Below are 22,741 nucleotides of genomic sequence, written 5' to 3'. Positions count from 1 at the left end.
CCAGAAGAAATCAAACAGAACCAGAATGCGATCATGTTCAGATCAAATGCAAGACACATGTTTGGATTATAGGCTTCTCTCATTAACAGCATCTCTCCCAGAGGGAAGACGAGGACTAAAAAGAGAGTAAGAAAATAATAAAGAGGGACCAAAAGATTAAATAAGAAGAAATAGTTAAAACTAATGTTTGGTATCACATAAAGGCATTTCCTCTAAACAATATGGGGATGATTTTCAAAGGCAGGTAGACACCCAACTCCATTAAGACTCAGTGGATCTTTACACTGAACTCCTCTTAGAGCCTTTGAAAATATCCTCCATTAGTGCTACCTAAAATGTTGTCATCCGTACTTAAATGCCACGGTTCTAGGTGCAATAGAAACATCAGAGGTTAGATTCGAAAAAATAGTTACAGCAGATTATGGGCAGATTAGGTAGAATTCCTGCCAGTCTCACACTAAAAACACAAGATGCAAAAGTGAGAAGCAAGTGGATATGACTGCTGAAATTAAGATTCAAATTGTGTCTGCCCATCAAACTGTGTCTGCCCTAAATAACTGCTAGCTGCTTGTGTCTGCGCTAAATAGCTGATTGCTATTAGTGCTTTTACAGAACAGAAAGTATCAATTGTACTGTTAAAAATATGCTGTCTTCTGTACTTTCCATAGTATGCATCCGATGAAGTGAGCTGTAGCTCACGAAAGCTTATGCTCAAATAAATTGGTTAGTCTCTAAGGTGCCACAAGTACTCCTTTTCCTGTTGTCAGAAGATTGAGCAGTGCTAAAGCAAAGTTGCTGACAATAGTTTGTTGGGATCAAAAAACATGTAGCAACAAATGAACTTGATAGGACTGATACACCACATTTCTGTTTGAATTTTTTCAGTATCTGCTGCACAAAGATCAATAAGGTTGAAGTTATCCCTATGTACAGTGTAACTTCAATGAAGTAATAAATGAGCCATTAGGCTCACTAAATTGCATCCAAAAACCACACCAAAATATTTGGCTAGTAACCTAAACCAGCAGAATCTGATATCTACCTTAACTATTTTAACTCTGTATTTATGCTCATAATTCACAGACCCTATCTTAATTCTGCTGTATTTTCTGAAGACTATATTGTCCCTTGTCCTGATACAGATGTGCAGGAGAGTGAGGATGGGCACCCTTCCTTGCGGAGTTGCTTTGCAGCTCCTTGGGTACTGGGTCTCAGCTGTACCTGAAATGCTCCCACCAGGAGCAAATAGGACAGGATTAGGTAAAGCCATGGCTCTGTTAAACCATTACCATAAAACAGTCAGCTGGACACACCAGGGGAAATGTATCACACACCAGAAAAGGATGTTCAAATTAATCTGCTTTCCCTCCTGGGGAAAGAAAGGAACACTGGAATTCTGCCTTAGGGATGTCTCTGAAGCACAATGCATCCTGGTATTTTGCCTGGAGCACTGTGCCCCTGTGTGTCACTGGTTAGCGAGGGCTGTGCCTAACAACACAATCTAGCCCTTAGCTCAAATATTATTATTTTAGATGTCTGCTCCAAAGATATACAATTGAAATAAACAAAAATACAGACTCAGGAATGGTTAGGAATGGACTCAGTCTAAAAGCAAAATTAATGAGCAGATACGTTTAGCACACATTTTCATGTGCTCCTTTTAAAAAAATACTATCCATTTTTCACATAGTAGTAACCTATTAAAAACCTTTACGAACTGCATAATTACTCGAGTATGGAATTACACCTTCAAAGCCCAAATGGATCTACAGATGGCGTGCGTACACACACACACACACACACACACACACACACATTCTCTCTTTCCCAACACAATGAAGGGTCTACCTTTGGAGAGGCTCTGTTTGTTGGGCCTCACTGCTCGGTGCTAGAAGGCAGGAGAATGAAGTTAATAAGAAGGAAAGCCACTGTTGCTAATGTAGGACATTTGTCCTTCCACGTTATACATTTATTTTCCTTACAGAGAAAAGAAATGGTCAAAAAATGAGGGGCGGAGAGGGGGGTTAATCGATCCTGTTATGTTTCTGACATAATGATGGTATGGTAAGAAACCCATATGGACTGGTTGGGACATTCTCTGCTGGTTACCATGATAAAAAGGGGAAACATTTTCAAATACAGGCACTAAAGTTGTGCCCACAGAATTTGCACACTTACAAGCAAAGAAAAAAAGCCTCAGTTCTACAAACTGCTGAGCATTCTCACCCCAATCCAACAAAGCACCTAAGCACATGCTTAACATTAATGTTGATCATCCCATCAAATTCAGGGGGATTAATTATGTTTTTTTAATTAAGTGCTTTTCTGGATCTGAATCAGAATGCTCAGTATTTTGCAGGATCAAGCCAAAATTGCATAAATAGAATATATTTGCACATAGAAACAAATAATTAACTGTGCAACTACCTGCTTGTGCCCCGTGGACTTGTTTCACTGGTGCATCCTAAGCATGTATCTTTTAAAATATAGACTAAAAGTGGAAAAAATATTTATGTGTTCCATGTTGTAAATTTCTGTTATATCTCTAGTTCTTATTAACTGTAAGTAACATGTCTAATGCTGCTGTAGATGTAGATTTCAGAGAAAAACTCAGGGTGTATTACAGGATCATCAGGGAAGTTTCTCAAAAGTAAAGTTTGACCAATTGCTTTCTGGCTTCTTTCCTCACTTCAGCTTATGCTCATGTAGCTAAATCTTATTATAATTAATATTTTATAATAATACTGTGCAGGTTGGTGTTGTTTAGAAGGGAACATCTGGATTGTAATGCGACTAATCATTTTATTATGTTGTTAATCTTGGAATTAACTCAACATAGCAGGGTTTTTTTCATATCTAGGTGGATGTAATAAAATCAACAGTTTAAAAATAATTTCTGTTAAGAAATAATAGGATAAATCCAATCAGATGTCCAAAGCTTCGTGTTTCCATGGCAAAAAAGAAAATGACAGGTTTCAGAGTAGTAGCTGTGTTAGTCTGTATTCACAAAAAGAAAAGGAGAACTTGTGGCACCTAAGAGACTAACAAATTTATTTGAGCATAAGCTTTCGTGAGCTACAGCTGAAGTGAGCTACAGCTGAAGTGAGCTGTAGCTCACGAAAGCTTATGCTCGAATAAATTTGTTAGTCTCTAAGGTGCCACAAGTACTCCTTTTCTTTTTGCGAATACAGACTAACACGGCTGTTACTCTGAAACCTGTCAAAATGGCACATAAAATTCAATATTGATAGATGCAAATTGGAAAATATAATCCCAACTATATGTGCAAAATGATGGGATCTAAATTAGCTGTTAATACTCAAGAAAGAGATCTTGGAGTCACTGTGGATAGTTCTCTGAAAACATGCGCTCAGTGTGCAGGGGCAGATAAAAAAGCCAACAGTGTTAGGAAGTGAGCTGTAGCTCACGAAAGCTTATGCTCGAATAAATTTGTTAGTCTGTAAGGTGCCGCAAGTCCTCCTTTTCTTTTTGCGAAAAAAGAAAGTGTGGCTCATTAAACTCAGTTCTTAGGAGACGGTGAACTCTCTGATGAACTGTCACAAGTATACTATGATGGAATACGCAGTAAGCAGGCTGTCTACCAATAAATTATTGATTTATTTATGTGTGTCACTGTTGACTTCTTATTCTGAATATCAGCAGACAGCACTGTTAGCTCATCAGTTGAAAAAGGAAGTACGAATTATCGCTAATCAATATTTTTCTGTAGTCTAAATGAGAAAATAGTGGGTTTTTTTAGAAGAGAAATACAAAAAAGGCAGTGACAATCAGCAGAGTAAAGTTGCAATTAAGAGTTGACTTAAGAATTTCTAAGACGGCCTCCCCTAGCCCTTTTTTTGGGGGGATGAAGTTTTAAATACTGCAGATAAGATAGGCCTGCAAAAAACTGAATAATTTACGAAGAAAAAAGGAAATTTTGTTTTATGGCCTTACAGTGAAGATAAATTCTATGCAGTGGCACATTAGCCACTGGGCAGATGGGGCCCATGCCCAGGGGCCCAGGCCAATTGGGGGGCCCCCGGAAAAAATCCGCCGGGCCCAACCCCACTCTGTGCAGCAGCACTGGGTGGGGGAAGCCTCCCCCAGCATCCTGGGACCCCACTCTGTGGCAGCAGCTGCAGGATGGAGGAAGCACCCCCACTCCCCAGCAGCCCCTGACCCTAGCAGAAACTGTGGGATGGGCAAACACCCCTCCCAGCAGTCTCTGACCCAGCCCCATCCCCAATGGAAGCCACGAGGCAGCAGGGTAAGCCCCCCAACCCCCAGGGCCCACCAACCCCCAGGGCCCACCACCCATCCCTGGCAGAAGCTGTAGGATGGGGAAAGACCCTGCCCAGTGGTCCACGACCTGACCCCATCCCCAATAGAAGCCTCCAGGTAAAAAGCCCCCTCCCCTGCCCGTGCCCACCACCCATCCCTGGCAGAAGCTGTGGGGTGGCAGTAGAACTCCCCACGCCTGATCCATTCTCCGTCAGAAGCTCCAGGTGAGCAGGGCGGAAGTGCCCCGACCCTAGTCCTCAGCAGAAGTGCAGGGTGTGGCAGGGGACGCCCCAGCACCTGGACTCCCACTGTGGCCCTGGAACTGGAGGAGCTCTCGCTACCTGCAATAGCCTCAGGGCTGGGGGAGCTCTCACTTCCCTCTGCAGCCCTGGGGCCATGGCGTGGGGACAGAGCTTCTCCAATCCTGGGGTCACAGTGGGGTAGAGTGGGGCAAAAAGGAGAAAAAGGGGTTGTGGGGCTGCAGTGGGGTGATGGAATGGGGGGGACCCTGGGTGGAACAGGGGAAGGCCCGAGGAAGGGACTGAAAGGGGTGGGACTGTGGGAGAGGTCGCAGATGGAAGGGGCAGAATGGGGGCAGGGCCACAGGCAGAAGTAGGGTGACCAGATGTCCCAATTTTATAGGGACAGTCCCAATTTTGGAGGCTTTTTCTTATATAGGTACCTATTACCCCCACCTCCTGTCTCGATTTTTTACACTTGCTATCTGGTCATCCTAGGCGGAAGGGGTGGGGAGGGACCTCCCACTTGCTTTGGCCCAGGTCCCCCAGAAATCTTAATCTGCCTCTGATTTTATGGGTGGCAAAGTCAGCAAAAGTATATCTTTTGTTATAAGCAAAGCTACAGTATCCCATTCCAAAGCCTGGGCAAGGACAAGTGGATGCTTTGCATTAAGAGTGGCTAGAATTCACTCATTTGGAAACACTCTTTGCATTTTGTCAGTTTCACAACCAGTTCTAGTAACATCAAAGATAACTTACATTTGAATTGATGTAGCAATAACAAGAGCAGACAGGCAAACAAAGCTCTGTGTTCAGAATTATTGTTAACCTTTTATTTGTAAATCCTCAATTAGGTTATGCATTTGCATCCACATAAGCCAGTAGAAGTCAAGGGAATCAGATTAGTATTGTAAATTCTGCTCTACTGGAATAGATTTATACTACATAAAGTTATATCATAAAACTTTTACAGACTATTATTAAGTAAGTTCCTTCTCCCAAAGGGATTTTATAGAAAAAAAAAATACTTCATTACAACTACTAGCTGGTCATCAAAGTTTAGGTTTGTGCTCACAACATCTGCCACAGTAGCAGACTGCCAGGGTTTTCTGAAAGCAGAGGCCTTGTGTCCTCCTTTGGCACACAAGATGTTTCTCCACACTGAAAAACACAGGTTCAAATCATAGCCTGTTCCACTCATGGAAATTTGGACTAACTCCACTGAATTAAGAAATTGTAAAGCTGTGCCAGGCCAAGGATGATTTTTGCATTGAGCTAGCCACATTCAGTCCAGCTAATTTCATTAATTTTAGCTGTGCAACACACACTTCTCAAGTACTCCAACTTTGAAGATACCAACTAAGTTTTTCAGAGTCCAATTTTTGGTTTCGGAGAGGACTGTGGTTTAACTATGCATGCACAGGGAGGTGACATCATGGTGCTTGTAATGTTGCATTGGTGTTGAACCGCATAACAATGACCGCAGCAACTTTGTGCATAACTTGGTTGTCCATAGTTGGAGGCTATTGTAACATATGAACCCTTCAGTTTTGTTAGCTTTCTCGATGTTTTTCATGTGTATGCTGCAGCATGTGCTTTTTTCTGCACTGCTGCTTGAAGGACTCCTTTAAACTGTCTATGCTGCTTTTTTGGAGCTATGCACCATTGTTCTACTGAATTGAAAGAGCAAGTCTAGTTAGCTACAAGCTGCAAAAAAGTTAATTAATTGCCAAAATGATGCAGACCGTGCACCTCAAGCAATTACATGACCTTATTTCTGTAAATCTCCCTGTAAGGTGTGATTGATTTCTAGGTTTCTAGAACACATGGTTTGGGGGAAACAAGAGGAAGTGAATGCCACTATGCAAACTCCAGAGCTCATTGGCTCAAACGTCTTGGTATGTCATGGTGGTTTTAGACCAGCTTTCAGATCATTATGGTCAAATTGCTGGGCTTTGACTCATTAACTACAGGCTAGGTCCTATGTTGCCAGTCTTATCAAACATAACTATGAAAAGTGATCCCATCTCTAATGAATCCTCTTTCCATAGAAACCTACCTCAGCTAGACTGAGTTTGTAAACTTCAAACTGATCTTTGGCTACAACCGTATGTTTAGACAAGATCTTAGAAAACTAAGTTTCAGTTTAACAACGTGAACATTCACACACAGCAATGGCCTGCATCATGGCTTCCAGTTTTAGGCACAGCCATAGTATTGAGAGTGTCTTTGTTAGAATCTTGAACAATACACTTGTATCAAAAGATAAGATAAGTTTACGGAGGTGGTAAGATCTTTGAGTCGTGATGATCAGGCACTGGTAACCTAGGTAACTGGGCTGAAGCTGGTTGGGAGTGATAGGACTATATTGAAATTGTTCTGGATCCTTCCTTAAAGGCCCAGTTGATCATTCTGAACTGTGGCCATATGTGGTATTTCCAAGGGTTTGTTTTGGCACTGGTGCTCTCTAGGATATTTATACTGCCACAGGGGAGATATTTTTTTAAAGATGTACAGCCTGGCTCAGTATTATTAAACTGCTCTGAAGATGATAGCCTGCTGTAAATCAAGTTATCTTTAAATAACTGGGATCTTTTTTGCTTGATGGACTATAATACCAACAGTCAAAATTGGATCCAATTAAATCATAACTTTCCTAAAGATTATATTAATCCAGTCTTTCGATATTGACCCTTCATTACCAGTAGAGTGCTTTGGAATCCCTTGTGAACGAATGACACTATTGTACATAAAACCAAATTGCATTATATCCCAACGATGTAACCAACAAGTTAATGCATTTAAATGCAAGGGAAATGGGCATTACGTATAGCACTGAGATACAGATATTTTACTCAGGATATCTACATATGTAAAGCCCATGAAATTGTTTCACAAAGGCTCTGATTATGCTGTAGAGGATTTTTTTAAGGCATTAGGGATTAACTATCTGCAACATTTTGTTTTAAATACTAAAGACATTCTTTATACTGCAGTGTAAAGAGCACAAAAAAGCATCTATGACGCACATTACAAGTTATAACCCCTGGAATTCAGGTTTCCTAATGGCAACTGCTGATTATCGTTAGCTATAGTGGAACTACATTACTGGGCACTAACATTACTACTACTATATATTGCAATTCCCCCAACAGCCCATGATGAAAAATTATTCTAACTTTTAAACTACTGCTGCAAGGAAGACTATATTCAGATCTAAATCAGCTGAATACCCTGGAAAGCAGTGTGTTCTGATTTAGATATGAACTATCAATTTAGCAAGGTTGGCATATAAAGATGTTTTGAAGCCGGAAACAGCATGGAAAGACTTTATTCTTGATTCATTTTCTTTTTGATTTACTGACACAAATTTCTAACTGACGCACAGAATCTAAACTTTTGATAGATTGCTATGAGCTTTCAGATTCTAAACTCAGCAGGATGTGTGAGAAGTTGGAGATGTCACATTATCAATTCAAAGCTCTTATCAGCATAATACAGCATAGTGACACCATTTTATATAGTGAATTGCTACATATTATTAAAAAATCACTGCATTATGGGAGAATAGTTGTCAGCCTGGACTATATTAGAAACGTGAAAGAAGTATTAAGAATTAGAAATGTGACAGAAGTATTAATCCTGCCTTGAGTTCAGGGACTGGACTAGATGATCTGTTGAAGTCCCTTCCAGTCCTACACTTCTATGATTCTATTCCAGACACATACTTCAAAGAGTGAAGAACTCTGTGTCAATTAAGATATATTTAAGACTAATAGCCATTATTTATTGAGTGCAACAGTGTGCTTGGTACTGTACAAAGGGAAGTTATAGGTCCTGCCCTCAAAGATACTACAGTCCAAGTAAACAAATAGACACAAGTAGACACACACACATAATTATAAACTAGGAGAGATTGTTGTCTTTGTTCTGGGTGGGAGGGAGGATGGTTTGCTATTTTTCTTATGAACAAAACCAACATGTCACTGTTGAGGGGATTAAGGTTGATGGGCCTCATGGAAGTGGTATGCTTATATAAAGAGAAGGCAGAAGCATGGTCACCAAGACAGGAATCAAGTTCTAGTTGTCGGGGATGGCCTGTAAGGAAACACAAGCAAAAATGGGAAACTGATGTAGAGGGAGTGGTTAGATCTGAAGGAGCATAGAGCAGGAGAGAGGATAAGAGATTAGACGGCACATCATAACTGGAATTGCTGTTTGCTTCAGAGTTGCTCCCAAACTATTAAAAGATTAACATTTTACATTGGTGCAAGTGGAAATTCTGTTCTTTTCTTCTCTCTCCCCTCCTGCTGCCCCTCCCGCCCCCACCAGCACACTTCAGTTTGGTTACTTTACATTCTTTTTGTTTCCTTCACCACTCTGCATCTTCTTTCATGGTGCTCTATTTGCTACCAACATCCTCCTTCCCTCCTATGAGATTTGCAGCCTTGCCCACCTTCACCTCTGGCCTCGTCAGCCAGCATTCTACTATTAACTTACCCTGTAGCAAGCTCTACTGCCACTCCAGAGCTAACCGTTTAAAATAATGGGTAGAAAACACCTACAAGTAGCCATACGCTAACAACTTCCACGTCTGCAAGTGCAAATGTGAATGCTGATCAAAAATTTCAAATACAAAACCCTCCTCATATGTTCCAAGTGGAGATGGTGAATAATTCTGTCAGAATTAGTCAAAAGAGAACAAATTTTACTTTACTGTAGCCTTACAAAGGTATATTGGATCCTGAGTATGTTGCAATCGTCAGACACTAGAATTCCACACTGCCTTCTGTAACTCTGGCCCCATCCCCTGAGTAGCTTCTCTTGTTGCAGTTAGGGTCAGCTGACCTACATTTTAGTCATTTTTGTGAAGGAGACTCAAAACACCGTGTTTCAATGCCATGAAACAACCCACATTTACCAGTCATAATGTTACATAGCCAAAAAATCATTTTACAATAGCTTTGTTACATACAAGGTGAGACCCAGCAGGATTTTCTCAGTGCTGAACTCAGGACTGAGTTCTAGAAATGACTGATGAGATCACTGTAACATTTTAAGTGTAAGTACACTGTTCTGTAATATGGAGAATATATTTTGTACCTTTGTAGTCTTACACATTTCAGTATAGAATTTTAACAGTGGCACAATTGGTGGAAATCTGCCTGTAAAATATATATTTCCCTACCCTCGCACAGAGACACAGTTCCACCACTTTATTAAGGAAATTAGTAATAACAACTGCAGCCATGCAATTTGACTAATTTAACACCTCATGTTTCAGGGCCAGTAGGAGCTGGGAAATTGGGATCTACTGGATCTGGGAAAAAATTTTAGACAAAGTTTATTCACTGAAAAACAGAGTTTTGGTGGAACTGAAACAATTCATAAATTTGACATGAATTCACTTAATGGTTTTGGCTAACAATCCCCCCCCTCCCATATTTTTGGGACTTAGAAGCCATTCACTAAACAGCTGAAGGGGGAGAAGCCAGTGCTCATGCTATGGCTGCCTCTCTTATATCTTTAGCTCAGTGGTTAAGGCACCATCTTGGGATGTGGAGACCTAGGCTTAACCCCCCCCTCCCCGCCTAAGGAGAAGGGATTTGAACTCAGGGCTTCTACATTGTAGGAAAGTAGCCCAGTCACTGGGTTATAGGATATTCTGGGACAGCTCTCTCTCATTCTCTCCTGTTGAAGCTATTCCACTTTGTTTAATTAGTCAGTGGAGTAAGCACTTGAACTTGGGTCTCCCACCTCCTAGGTGAGTGCCCTAATCACCAGCCTATAGAGTCATTCTCATGCTCTTTCCCTGGCCCAATGACTATCCAGTGTCATTATGAGTGACTGTGAATGACAATGAATTGTCATTCTCATTCTCACTTTCTTTTCCTGGTCCAATGACTATAGACTGGAGATTAGGGCATCAAACTGGGGGGAGGAGAACTCAGGTTCTGTTCTAATGCTTATTTAATTATTCATATGAAGTGGTGCAGCTGCAGCCACAGGGACTGAGACAGCCTACACCAGAATATCATATAACCATGCGGTTAGATGCAAGTTAAAATTCCTTCTTCCCGTTAGGCAGAGGGGAGAATTGCACCCAGGTCTCTCACACCCTAGGTAAGTGCAGTAACCGTTGGGCTAAACATTGTAAGGGAGCTGCTGCTGCTTGCCATTGCTGCTTCTTGTTTCATGCATCTATTTTTGAAAATGCCTGAAAGTGATTTTTTAGATATACTGGAATTTTTCACAATTTTCAGACTTGGTTTGGATTGAACTGATTTTTTTTTATTTTTTGTTTTCCAGAAGTGCCAGCAAATAAAAATACCAGTTATTTGCCCAGCTCTTACTCTTACTACATCCCGCTCTCTTACTAAATCCTTATATAACATGACTTGATGTGTCTCAGAATGGATGTTTGCCTTCCCGAGAAGCAACAAGGATAAGCCACTGCTGGAGGGAGGATACCTGAATCTGTGAAAAAATGTGCATTTCCTCAGTGGCAACTAGTGACTCATGAGAAAGCCCAATTTTTAAACAAGAATATTTTCTTAACAATCTACAGAATATTACTCTGAGTCACGAAATGGATTTCTCTCTTTATATCTTTTATAGATATAAATACGCACACATGCAATGACAAAGATCTATCTATCTATCTATGCATAGATTTGTCACTATATATTGATATATATATAAATTGCAGACAACACATTATTTTAGATGCTGGACCATTTAATTTTCCATTTTTACATTCACTAGTGATTTTTTCATTTATTTCATGATCATTCATTTAATTCCAATTTTCTGACATTAACATAATTCATTTTGTCACAGTCTCTTATAGCTGACTGTGTGTGTATGTGTGTGTGTGTGTGTGCACGCGTACACAAAGCTATAGTGATGGATAAAATGAATTTAGGTAATGTACACACAAAGCTCTGTATGATAAAACGAATTATGTGGTCATCAGAAAATTAGCGTTACATGAAAAATATCACTGGAAAATGTAGAAACTGAAAATTAAATTTTACAGCAATTGTGTTTTTTTACAAGAGTTCTCTGGCTAGTCTCAGTCTCTTAAAAGTTACACAAGTAACAGCTCTCTCTCATAAACAAGGTAGTTTATTTCTAACCCTCCCATTTTGCATGGAATAATAAAAGTCTGTACATGATAATGCTATTTATATAGGGCATTTAAAAATTACAATACAGAAGCTTATTAAGCAGTGTAATAGTTGAATCCATGTTAAAATACTGTTACTCACATGCAAACTGAAGGGTGGCCTCTCTGCTCAAAATACTTCCAAACACATTGGTGGTTAAACATTGATATTGCCCAGAATCCTTTGCTTCACTGGGATTGTTGATGATAAAACTTCCTTCTATCAAACTGTAGCGGTAATCACTTTCAATATCAATTTCAGTTCCATTTCGTAGCCATCTTGGGAGAAAATGGGAGAAACTAGTTCAGCAATTGTCTGGAAAAGGACACTTCTGAAACCATGCAAAAGATGTAAATGAGTCAAGATGATTATTATAGGCAGTGCTCATACCAATGTCTTTATTAAAGTCACCAGATACTTCCCATGATAAGATCCTGTTTTCAATTGTTTGTAGCTTCACCAAACTTTAACAGTTTGAGCTGATTGTTTTGTTTTTTGAAACTTTCAGCTAAAACAGTTTAGACATTTCTGAGAACCAGGGTAGGGGAACATACATTGTTTTGAAAATATGAAAAAATACAGAAAGCCTTTGACAAGGTCCCTCCCCAAAAGCTCTTAAGCAAAGTCAGGTGTCATGGGATACAAGGGAAGGTCCTCTCATGGATTGGTAACCAGAACTGTGTGCAATATTCAAGGTATTATCTATCCCTTTCCTAATGGTTCCTAATATTCTGTTAACTATTTTACAGTGCCGCTGCACATAGAGCAGATGTTTTCAGAGAACTCTCCACAATGACTCCAAGGTCTCTTTCTTGAGTGGTAACAGCTAATTTTGACAAAGCCCTGGCTGGGATGATTTAGTCGGGGATTGGTCCTGCTCTGAGCAGGGGGTTGGACTAGATGACCTCCCGAGGTCCCTTCCAACCCTGATAGTCTATGATTCCATGGAACTGAAAGCAGGGAGTCTGTCTCCCCTGTGCTTTGAATGACACACCTTGGTGGGCCCAGGAGCCATAGACGAAGAAGCTGCTTGATTCAAATGCAGAGGGCACAAGAACTGAACTTGTGGGAGAGGCAACAAGGGAAATTGACTGGGATGAGGAATCTGGGTTGTGGTGTGGGAGGGAGACTGAAATTGTCTAGGAGAGGAGACTAGGATTCAGGGACTAAGACTAATACTTTGAGGAGCTAGTAGGTGGACAGGAGAGTTTGAGAGGGGGAGAAGGAGATCCCCCTGCTGAACGAACAAGGTGCGAGTACTAACTTTGGGCTGAGTGAGTTTGTTTGGCTGTTTGTGTTTTTCTTTCTCTTTCAGATTATTTCAGTTATTTTCGGTTATTTCAGTTACTGGGTCAGTTGGGATTGTGTGTCTGCAGACTGTTTGAGCCTTTGTTCCCTGGATCATCCTTGACTATCTTTGATCAGCCTCAATCAGCCTTGAGAATCACCGCACCCTGTGTGATTAACCTAGGAGAGAAGGCCTTAAAAGACAGAGGCTAAGCGACCAAGGGGAGCTAGCGAACAGGGGAGTTTGTGAGGGAGTTGTAATATAATTGCTATGGTTGGGAAGTGCCCCATCACCAGTGCCAATGCTCCTCCTATCTCCTCCACCTGCACCCGTATCCAGACAGACAACCTAACCATGGATCCTCACGTGGACTTGCAGAGACTGTGGCCTGCATTTCCCATTCACAGAAAGCCAGGCTGGGGGACCATCCAGTGTTAAAGGTGCCTACTGGTGGAATCTCTTAGGAAGCAAGGGGGCGTGGGGCTATAACTCCTGCCAGTTGCCTGTTCCACTTGCCTCCTTAGAGTCCCCACTGGTCCCAGAGCCAAGGAACAGGGCTATTATGTTTGGGCCGCTAAGCCTTTCCATTACTTTGTTCCCCAGCCTCATGCTGCTGTTCAGAAGGAGAGCACCATTCATTCTGAAAGCTGCAAAAAATTCTCCACGGACTCACTGTACCTGTAAATAGGAGCAGGGTTTCCTCGTGCTTGGCAATTCAGAGACACTTTCTTCTCTTCAGAATCAGTAGGAAAAATCACATCATCCGGCTCTTGTATAAACACCGGCCCGTAATCCACACTTTCTGCAGAAACACAAGGAGTCCGAGTTTCAGAACTCTTAGTAAATGTTACCTTATCAGAGCTCTTATACACTCAGGTTATAATATCACACTGCATTGCATATGTTTTTTCCACAGACTGACCATCAAATGCCTCCAGATGCTGTGGGTTTAAAAACTAAAATATGGTAAGGAAACACCACAGCAGTAAATTCAGAGACAACGGTACTTGAATATTGTTTCCTTAGAGATCTACTACATTCGTTTGTAAGGATAATAAATAATTTAAAGCATGGGGAAAGGTCATGTAATATTGCCCTTCTGCTGAGCAGCAGCAGATATTGGGACTTTATAGGTCAGCTTCCCATTGGAGAAGAAATCAGTGACATGGACTCTGGGTATTTTCTTAGTGTAACTTGTTCTATTTACACTCTATACACCTATATACAGTTACATATACACATCTATATACAGTTCCCAGGAAGCAATTCTTCCCCAAAAGTTGACTTTAGTTAAAGATTAATTCAGAGAGCAAACTGGCTGCTTTCAACAGCTCCCCCCAAAGAGATTGTAGCATAGGCGCCAACTCGGTGGGTGCTTTGGGGCTGGAGCACCCATGGAAAAAAATAGTGGGTGGTCAACACCCACTGGTGGGCCCTGCTGATCAGCTCCACCCCTTCCCCTCCAGTGCCTCCCACCCACTGCTGATCAGCTGTTCAGAGTGGGGCAGGAGGTGCTGGGGGGGGAAGATAGAGGAGCAGGAGCAGGAAGAGGCGGGGTGAGGGCAGGGCATGCTCGGGGGAGGGGCAGAACAGGGCAAGAAGAGGTGGGCTGGGGCGGAGCAGGAGTTGAAAGTGGCAGGGTGGGAAGAGGGTGAACAGGGTAGGGTCTGGGGGACGGGGTGGACTGGGGGCAGGGCCTGGGGCATAGCAGGGGTCGAGCACCCCCAAGGAAATCAGAAAGTTGTTGCCTGTGGATTGTAGCACAAAATAAATACCAACACGTCCTTTATTTCAGGGCATGTAAAGTACTCTCACACTAAGGAAAAGAACTTGTAAAATTATTTGTAACAGCACCAGCTGGTGAGTCCTGCCACACCTGTGTGTATATTGAAATCTAAAATGTACATTTCCTCCCATGTCACCTGTGAATTTGGTCTATTAGTATATAAGCATTAGTATGACTGAATTGAGAGAGATTGGTATGCATTGAATCTATGGGCCAAATCTAGATGTGGTGTGTAGAAGGAGTATCAATTTCAAATTAGTATAATGTGTCTGATCATGTAAGTCTCAGCAAGTGTAATACAGGGTAGTAGAAGTAAAATACAGTGTAATTTATACCAATTTAGATTCCCTCCCAATTCTCTTAGACTCACCTCTGAATTTGGGACAGTGCCTGTAATTTAATTTGCAATTACTGGTCTAAGGATCTGGGGGCAAACATACACATTTTCCCTTTACACACAATGAAACACAGAGGAGCAGGGGTTCATCTATCACGGTTTTACAGTTTACAGTTCACATAATAAAACTTCTCCCAGGTTTGTCCAAAATCACCTGAGGAGCTTGGGGAGAGCATTTGGCATTCGGCTGTTTAAGTCAGCCTAATATATTTGTAGAAACACATGTTGGCAGTTGGCTTCTTATCACCCTCCTATCAGGGCAGGCTGCCAAACTAAAAATAAGCTACCCCAAGACTAGCTTTGTATGTGCACCTGAGAAAACACCTCACTTAGGCATTTCTGCTTGCTGTTGACGTAAAATAATGGCCTAATTTGGTCACTTTTTGGAACCCACCCCTTTCTGGCCACAGGATCCCCTTTTGACAAACTGCACTAAGTGAATTAAGGCACATGGAGCCGCACAGTTTGGGCTGGTCCATAATCCTAATGAACACTGTTTAAGTGATTCAACTCACAATAGAAGCTGGTTTTAAAACAGGTGGACACTTGTACAAAAAAGCTGAAAATATTTTTTTTCTGGTTTTCAGTAATGGACATTTGTCAGATCATCTGACGTAGGTAAACAAGTGAATGTAAACCATACAAATTTGCCTTCACTATTATAGAGCTCTCAGCATTTTAGAGCAAAGATTACACAGAACTATATATATGGAATAGAGGAGTCTGGTGACAAATGCACAAGAGAGACCAAACAGAGCAGAAAAAGAAAGAAGAACAGTGACTTACTTCCTTTACAGGATCAAGAAATAAAATACCACTGTGCTCGTTACCAACCCCTTACTTAACACTGATGTATGATGGCAAGTTTTAAAAACAAATATCTAAATTTAAGAAGAGTGACAGATCCATGCATAGTTCAATAAAGCACTTATACTTCACCAGTAGTGACCTAATGTAACATTGAGTCTATAACATTAACATTTGCCAACTGTTATCACCAACACCTCCTGTCCTACATATAGGGAAAACAGTGGGTAATCTGAGGTAGTATTGAGACAAGTGTTGACAAATTATGATTTGATGGGGAAACAACCTTCTAATTCTATTTTAATGGTACTACCCTTTTAAAATTCCATATGGTAGCTGCTGTGTCACTGCCCTTTATTGTAAATCCATTAATAATTTAGGACGACTTTAATGGGTGCAGGGTTACACAACCTGGGCATCATGACTTTCTATATTTCTAAATGGGAGGGTTATGCAGATAGACCAGGGGTGGGCAAACTACGGCCCGCGGGCCGGATCTGGCCCATCAGGGCTTTGGATCTGGCCCACGGGATTGCCCCCTGTGGTGCTGCAGGCCTCGCGCTGCTCTCAGAAGTGGGCGGCACCATGTCCCTGGGGCCCCGGGGTGGGGGGCCAGAGTGCTCCGGGGGTTGCCTTTGCCTCCAGGCACCGCCCCCCACAGCTCCCATTGGCCGTGAATGGGGAACTGCGGCCAATGGGACCTTCGGGGGAGGTACCTGGAGGTGTGGCAAGGGCAGTGCACGGAGCCCTGTGTCCCGTCTCCCCTCCGGGGCCACACAGGGACGTGGTGCTGGTCACTTTCCGGAGCAGCACGGCGTGGGGCCTGGGCAGGCAGGCAGGCAGGGAGCTTGCCCTGGTCCCGATGCGCGCCGCTGCCTCCCCGGAGCCGCTTTAGGTAAGCGGCGTCAGGCTGCAGCCTGAACCCCTCCTGCACCCTAACTCCCTGCCCTAAGCCCCCAGCCGCACCCCTCCTGGACCCCAACCCCCTGCCCTGAGTCCCCTGCCGCACCCCTCCTGTACCCTAACTCCCTGCCCTGAGCCCCCTGTTGCACCCCCGCACCCTTCCTGCACCCCAAACCCCTGCCCTGAGCTCCCTCCCGCAGTCCGCACCCCTCCTGCTCCTCTGCCCTGAGCCCCTTCCTGCACTCTGCACCCCTCCCCCCTTCCCTGAGCCCCTCATACACCCCACACCCCTCCTCTGCCCCCATCCCTTGCCCTGAGCCCCTTTCCTGCACACGGCAACCCCTCCCACACCCCGCACTCCTTTCTACACCCGAACCCCCTGCCATGCATACAATTTTCCCACCCAGATGTGGCCCTCGGCCCAAAAAGTTTGCCCACCCCAGAGATAGACAGTAGAAGAATTCTGGTAGTAGGGGTCCTAATATACCAAAAGGAATCTTAGGGTATGAAAAAAGGATGAGGATCACAGGAATCGTTCACTGGTTGACCGTTTTGTCAGACAAATGTTGATGTCATATAGAAATTGCACTCTATTAAGATCTATGTGTCTTTTTGTTTATTCAGTTCTTTCCATATTAGGAAAAGGCCAAACAAAAGCTTCAGTAGAACCTCAGAGTTATGAACTGACTAGTCATCCACAGACCTCATCTGGAACTGTAAGTACGCAATCAGGCAGCAGCAGAGACCCAAAAAAAAAAAGGGCAAATACAGCATAATACTGTGCTAAACGTAAGCTACTAAAAAAATTAAGAAAAAGCACAGTGTTTTTCTTCAGAAATTTGTAAAGTTTCAAAGCTGCATTAAGTCAACGTTCAGTTGTAAACTTTTGAAAGAACCACCAGAATGTTTTGTTCAGAGTAACGAACATTTCAGAGTTATGAACAACCTCCATTCCCAAGATGTTCCTAACTCTGAGGTTCTACTGTAGTTATCCTTTCAATCTTTTTTTTAATAAAGATGTGTTTACATATGTTGAAATGAATCAAAAGCTTATTGCTAGTTTAATGTGGAAAATCTAAAAAATAAAAGATATAACTTCAGATACTTGTATTTCTACGAACACAAGATTAAAACTAGCTCAGCAATGTGTGAAGCAAACAAGCCAGAGTAGGTGCAATTGACAATCCCCAATTTCCATTTCTTTCAGGTTTTTTTTCCTCTGTGCTTACAGTAGCATAGTATCTTAATGCCATTGTCTATGTCAACCCACTGCTGCAAAACAATTTAAGGGTCTGTTTGATCCTGCAAATAGTTACTTCAGCTTGTTTGTTTTAAAGTCATATATAGACACATGGCTTCAATGGAATTTATGTACAGGAGTTTTTCAGATCAGGCCATGATTCTATATTTCTTCAATAAACAATAAGCTATTGGTGTCATTTATATTATACAAGTTATTTAATATCCTGTACTAACGGCCTAAGTCAGCACCAGCTTTTTCTAACAATCAAAAGATTCACTAGGTAATCCATCCTTTAAGCAAGCTAAAAATACTAATAAAAGTGACCTTCAGTTGTTTCTTGCAATTCAGCTGCATGCTGAGATACACTACTAGAATAAGAAATTGATGAGACTGGAGTTTAGTAAAAAGGAAGGGTGGTTTATAAAAATCAAGCCATGGTTTCAACTCGAGGTGCTATCTTATCCAAATCTTCAGACTTGGTGGTGTGGTGGGCCGAGTGTTCAAGTGTATTTGCAGATATTTGCACCTTGGGATAGTGGGAAGAAAAGAAAAAAATGTAGCATTTACTATGGAGTATTTTGTTACCAATACTACATCCGTTAGCTAAATCAATGCCCAAAACAGCCTGATGCCAGGATGAGTTTGCCAGGTCTGAGTGGCTAATAAGATAGTGTGATGTGCCTGTGTTTTTCCAGCAGTGAGGGGGAAAGTGAAAGTCAGCATCAGAGACAGAAAATGCAGCTTCTATCTTTGCTGTTCTTTCCTCTCCCCCTTTTGTGTGTGTTTGCCTTGTTTTCCTAACAAAGAGAATCGGACTTTAACAGCAACAGCAATAACTACAGCTCCAGCTCATTTCAACTAATGTATTCTCTTTTCCCCGCAAAAAAACAGTTATCTTTGATACCATCTAAGAGACTGCTGTAACTGTTTTCCCTTCTTTTTTGGATATTAATGAAAGGATTTTTTATGATGTGTTAGCCATGGTACTAAGCAGGCTCAGGTCTCTGTTTACCAACACCTGAATCTTGTTTAAACTGTTTAACATTGAATAGTGACTGGGTTATGTTAGCACCTGTGCCCCATGTGGTCCATCTAAATTAATACAACATGACCTGCTGTAGCTCCCACCCCTGGGAAAGGACAGGGTGAAGAACCCCATGAGAAGCAGAGGCTGAGGGGAGCTGAACTGAGGGGTACTGAACTGCTAGGGGTGGGGCAGAAAGCTCCTGCAGCTGGGCCCAAAATCAACTTTCCCAATAAAATTGGGAGAGCAGGCAACACTAATTGTCTCACACAAACCCTGGGGAAGGGCAGGGGGAATTCAAAAATCAGAAGAAACAAAACACGCACAATATCTTCTAAAATTGAAATCTTGGTTTGGGAGGGGGTGGTAATCTCTGGATTTTTGGTGGTCCATCTTATAATTTGTGATCTGTTAAGGGTGGCAGTTCTGATACAATGAGATTTGCTAGCACACAATCCTGCACCTACACACCGTCCCAATGAAGTCAGACAGATTGAGGGTACAGAGTGAGGGCACAATAGGCGCTGACTCCGTGGTGTCAGCCCTGGAGCACCCACGGAAAAAAATTAGTGAGTGCTTAGCACCACAGGCAATCTTCCTATCAGCTCCCCCCTCGCTCCCAGCGCTTCCCATCTTCCAGGTGCCCCGTCAGTCAACTCCTCCTCCTCCCTCCCAACCCCACCCGCTCGCTGTAATCAGCTGTTTCATGGCATGCAGGAGGCACGAGGAGGAGCGGGGATGGGATGTGCTCGAGGGAGGGGTCGGCACTGGGTGGGAAGAGACAGGGCAGGGGGTTTTGTCCTTCATGAGTGGAAATGACATCGACTTATGTTCCGTGAGTAAGGCTGTGGCGAAAGAGAACGATCTGTGAGTGGCAGTCCTTTCTGCAGGAAGTGCGTAAGTATCTCAGTGCTGAGAAAGGGATTACAATCTGTGCCTGCTCAGTCTGCCACTATTTACGTCTCAGCCTCTGTGCCTCAAAAATCCATCGGCGGTTGATCTCAGTGGGTAACCCCATTGTTGACTATTGCTTTCCAGCATGGTCTTGATTGGTGCTACCGCATGGTTAGTGACACAGACCTACATGGAGCATGTAGTGACAGTGATCAACATAGTGATTCTATCATCAGTGGCCACCAGCCAGCAATGCAAATGAAGCTGAGTTAATATGTCCTCCTGCTGGTATATAGCCTATCCACTGGCAAGACCCTTGCAGTACCTCCTGAGTGGTACCAACGGGTAACTGGCTCCTTACATGCCCAGGCAAATTCTTCAAGGGATCTTGGAGCAGGATGGGGCCCCAGAGGCATACTGAACAGGCCTACCAGTGTGCGGTACACACCCTGCCACTCATTGACCCATGATCCCAGCAATTGGTTCGATAGTGAAGAGCTCAACAGTTTCTATGGTGGACAAAAGTCTGGCACACTACAATGGCGTAGCAAGCAGATGTAGACATAGCAGTCGTCTATTACAATGGCACAGCAAGCAGTTGTCTACTACCACAGAGGGCACACAGACTGATTCCACATCAATGGCCACAGACTGCACCCTAACCGCTGCCAGCTGTCTTGTGAATGGATGCTACTGGAGCACAGGTGACCAGCTAAGAGAGAGCGAATGGTGCAACGGAAGCCAGCACCACGGGGAACAATTCATGCATATATTCTGATGACGGAGGAAAGTTTTACAGCGATACATTGACTAATGTTCACAGCATTCCTAGTAATCCTCTGGAAAACAGACATTTATAAAGAACAGATGTTTAAAAAAATTACCCAATAATAAACAGCAAAATAAGTGACAGCTGCAACGATAGGACAAGGAATTCTGGCTGTCAGACCCTGGCCTAAGCCTTTAGACCATTCTGCATTTTTGGGAAGACGGCATCTTCCTGTAAAACATGAACCTCTGAGTGATGAAAAGGAAAGATGTGAACAAATTGGAGAAAGTCCAGAGGAAAGCAACAAAAATTATTAAAGGTCGAGAAAACATGACTGTGAGAGAAGATTGAAAAAACAGGGTTTGTTTAGTCTGAAGAAGAGAAGACTGAGAGGGGACCTGATAACAGTTCAAGTATATAAAACGTTGTACTTCTGAGGATAGGACAGGAAACAATGGGCTTACATTGCAGCAAGGGAGGTTTAGGTTGGACACTAGGAAAAACTTCTTAACTGTCACAGTAGTTAAGCAATGGAACAAATTGCCTAGAGAGGTTGTGGAAAGCCAGTCATTGGAGGTTTTTAAGAACAGGTTAGACAAACACCTGTAAGAAATAGTCTAGTTATTACATAGTTCTGCCTTGAGTACAGGGGCTGGATTAGATGACCTCTCAAGATCCTCTCTAGTCCTACACTTCTATAATTCTATAGCTTGATCACATAATTAAATCAGTGTCTTAGTCCCGCAAGGAAGCAAAGTTACAAGGTTAGATTTGAATCTGGGTGTCTGCCAAGTGACAACAGAAGAGCCTGATCATGCAAATACTTATGCATATCAGTAGCTTTGAACACGTGAGTTGCACCATAGAAGTAAATGGGATTATTCACATAGTTTAAGTGTGTTCAGAGCCCTAAGCATTTCAAAGAGATATAGCAAATAAGCAGGTGAAAATAAGATGACTAGGAAAATTTAACAATACTTTTATTCTAAGGGGCATTACTTACCAGTACATTTACTACTTGCTTTAGAAAAAACTTAAGTGGGAACAGAAGATTTGCTGTACCAAATTATATAATTATTTTGGAATCCTGGCTATGGCGAAAAACTGCTGTTCCAGGGAAAAAATGAAATGTCCTCTGAAATCGCACCTGATTATGCAATGCTGCAAAGGGTGTGTATGATGAGCAGAAGAAGAGGTATATGTTTCACAATCCATGCAGAGGATCAGTTTATGCCATGTAGCATAATATTTGATTACACCTATTATACACCTATTATTTGAACATCCATAATTACAAATGTTCTTAAAGGAGAAATTATCTAGCTTCTTTTTTCGGGGGGGGGGGGGGGGGGGAAGGGGAGGTGAAAGCTGGCCACCATGAGGACTCAGCAGTGGTGTGCCATGATATGTTTAGTCAGGCATGCAACTGTACGCTTGCATGGAAAACTGAATCCTCCATGCAGTGTGACCTCACATGTATGGTGCATTCACAGTCACACTGTACATAGGACACCATTTTGTTTGTTCATTTACAGGCTGGACAGAACTGTCTTGTGGGCACAGCTGGTCTGGGGGGCATGCAGTGCATGATTTGCATACAATGACAGCACACTACTGGCATTCAGTCAGCTCAAAATCGATATGTTGTGAACAAAATTAATCAAGGAACCAAAAGACATGGAGAAGAAACTTCTGAATTGCTTATACAACAAGGGTGGAACCTGAGTAGCAAATGTGGGGAACTGCAATTGCTCGCTTACAAGCATAAATTCAATCTAATTGGTGTTACTGAAACCTGCTGGTATGATTCACACTAGTGGAATGTTAATTCATGGTTATAACCTATTAAGGAAAGATAGAGTGGACACAAGGGGAGGGGGGAGTGGCACGCTGTCAAAAATAGCATTACCTGTTTCACTGACAACTCAGAAGAAAGTGATC

General features: G+C 42.4%; 1 protein-coding gene across 1 annotated transcript in view; it reads right to left on the bottom strand.

The window, feature by feature from the left end:
• The window catches only part of CNTN5 (contactin 5), a 544,075-nt gene that overhangs the window by 319,078 nt on the left and 202,256 nt on the right, over positions 1-22,741 (bottom strand). The window contains exons 3-4 of the mRNA XM_077805582.1: positions 13,656-13,779; positions 11,792-11,967 (exon numbers count right to left, since the gene is read on the bottom strand). Coding sequence (XP_077661708.1) covers positions 11,792-11,967; positions 13,656-13,779 — 300 coding nt within the window. The remainder of the gene's footprint in view (positions 1-11,791; positions 11,968-13,655; positions 13,780-22,741) is intronic.

Source organism: Eretmochelys imbricata, chromosome 1 (assembly GCF_965152235.1).
Source record: "Eretmochelys imbricata isolate rEreImb1 chromosome 1, rEreImb1.hap1, whole genome shotgun sequence".
NCBI classification, from domain to species: domain Eukaryota; kingdom Metazoa; phylum Chordata; order Testudines; family Cheloniidae; genus Eretmochelys; species Eretmochelys imbricata.
This window is presented reverse-complemented; position numbering and strand designations above follow the sequence as displayed.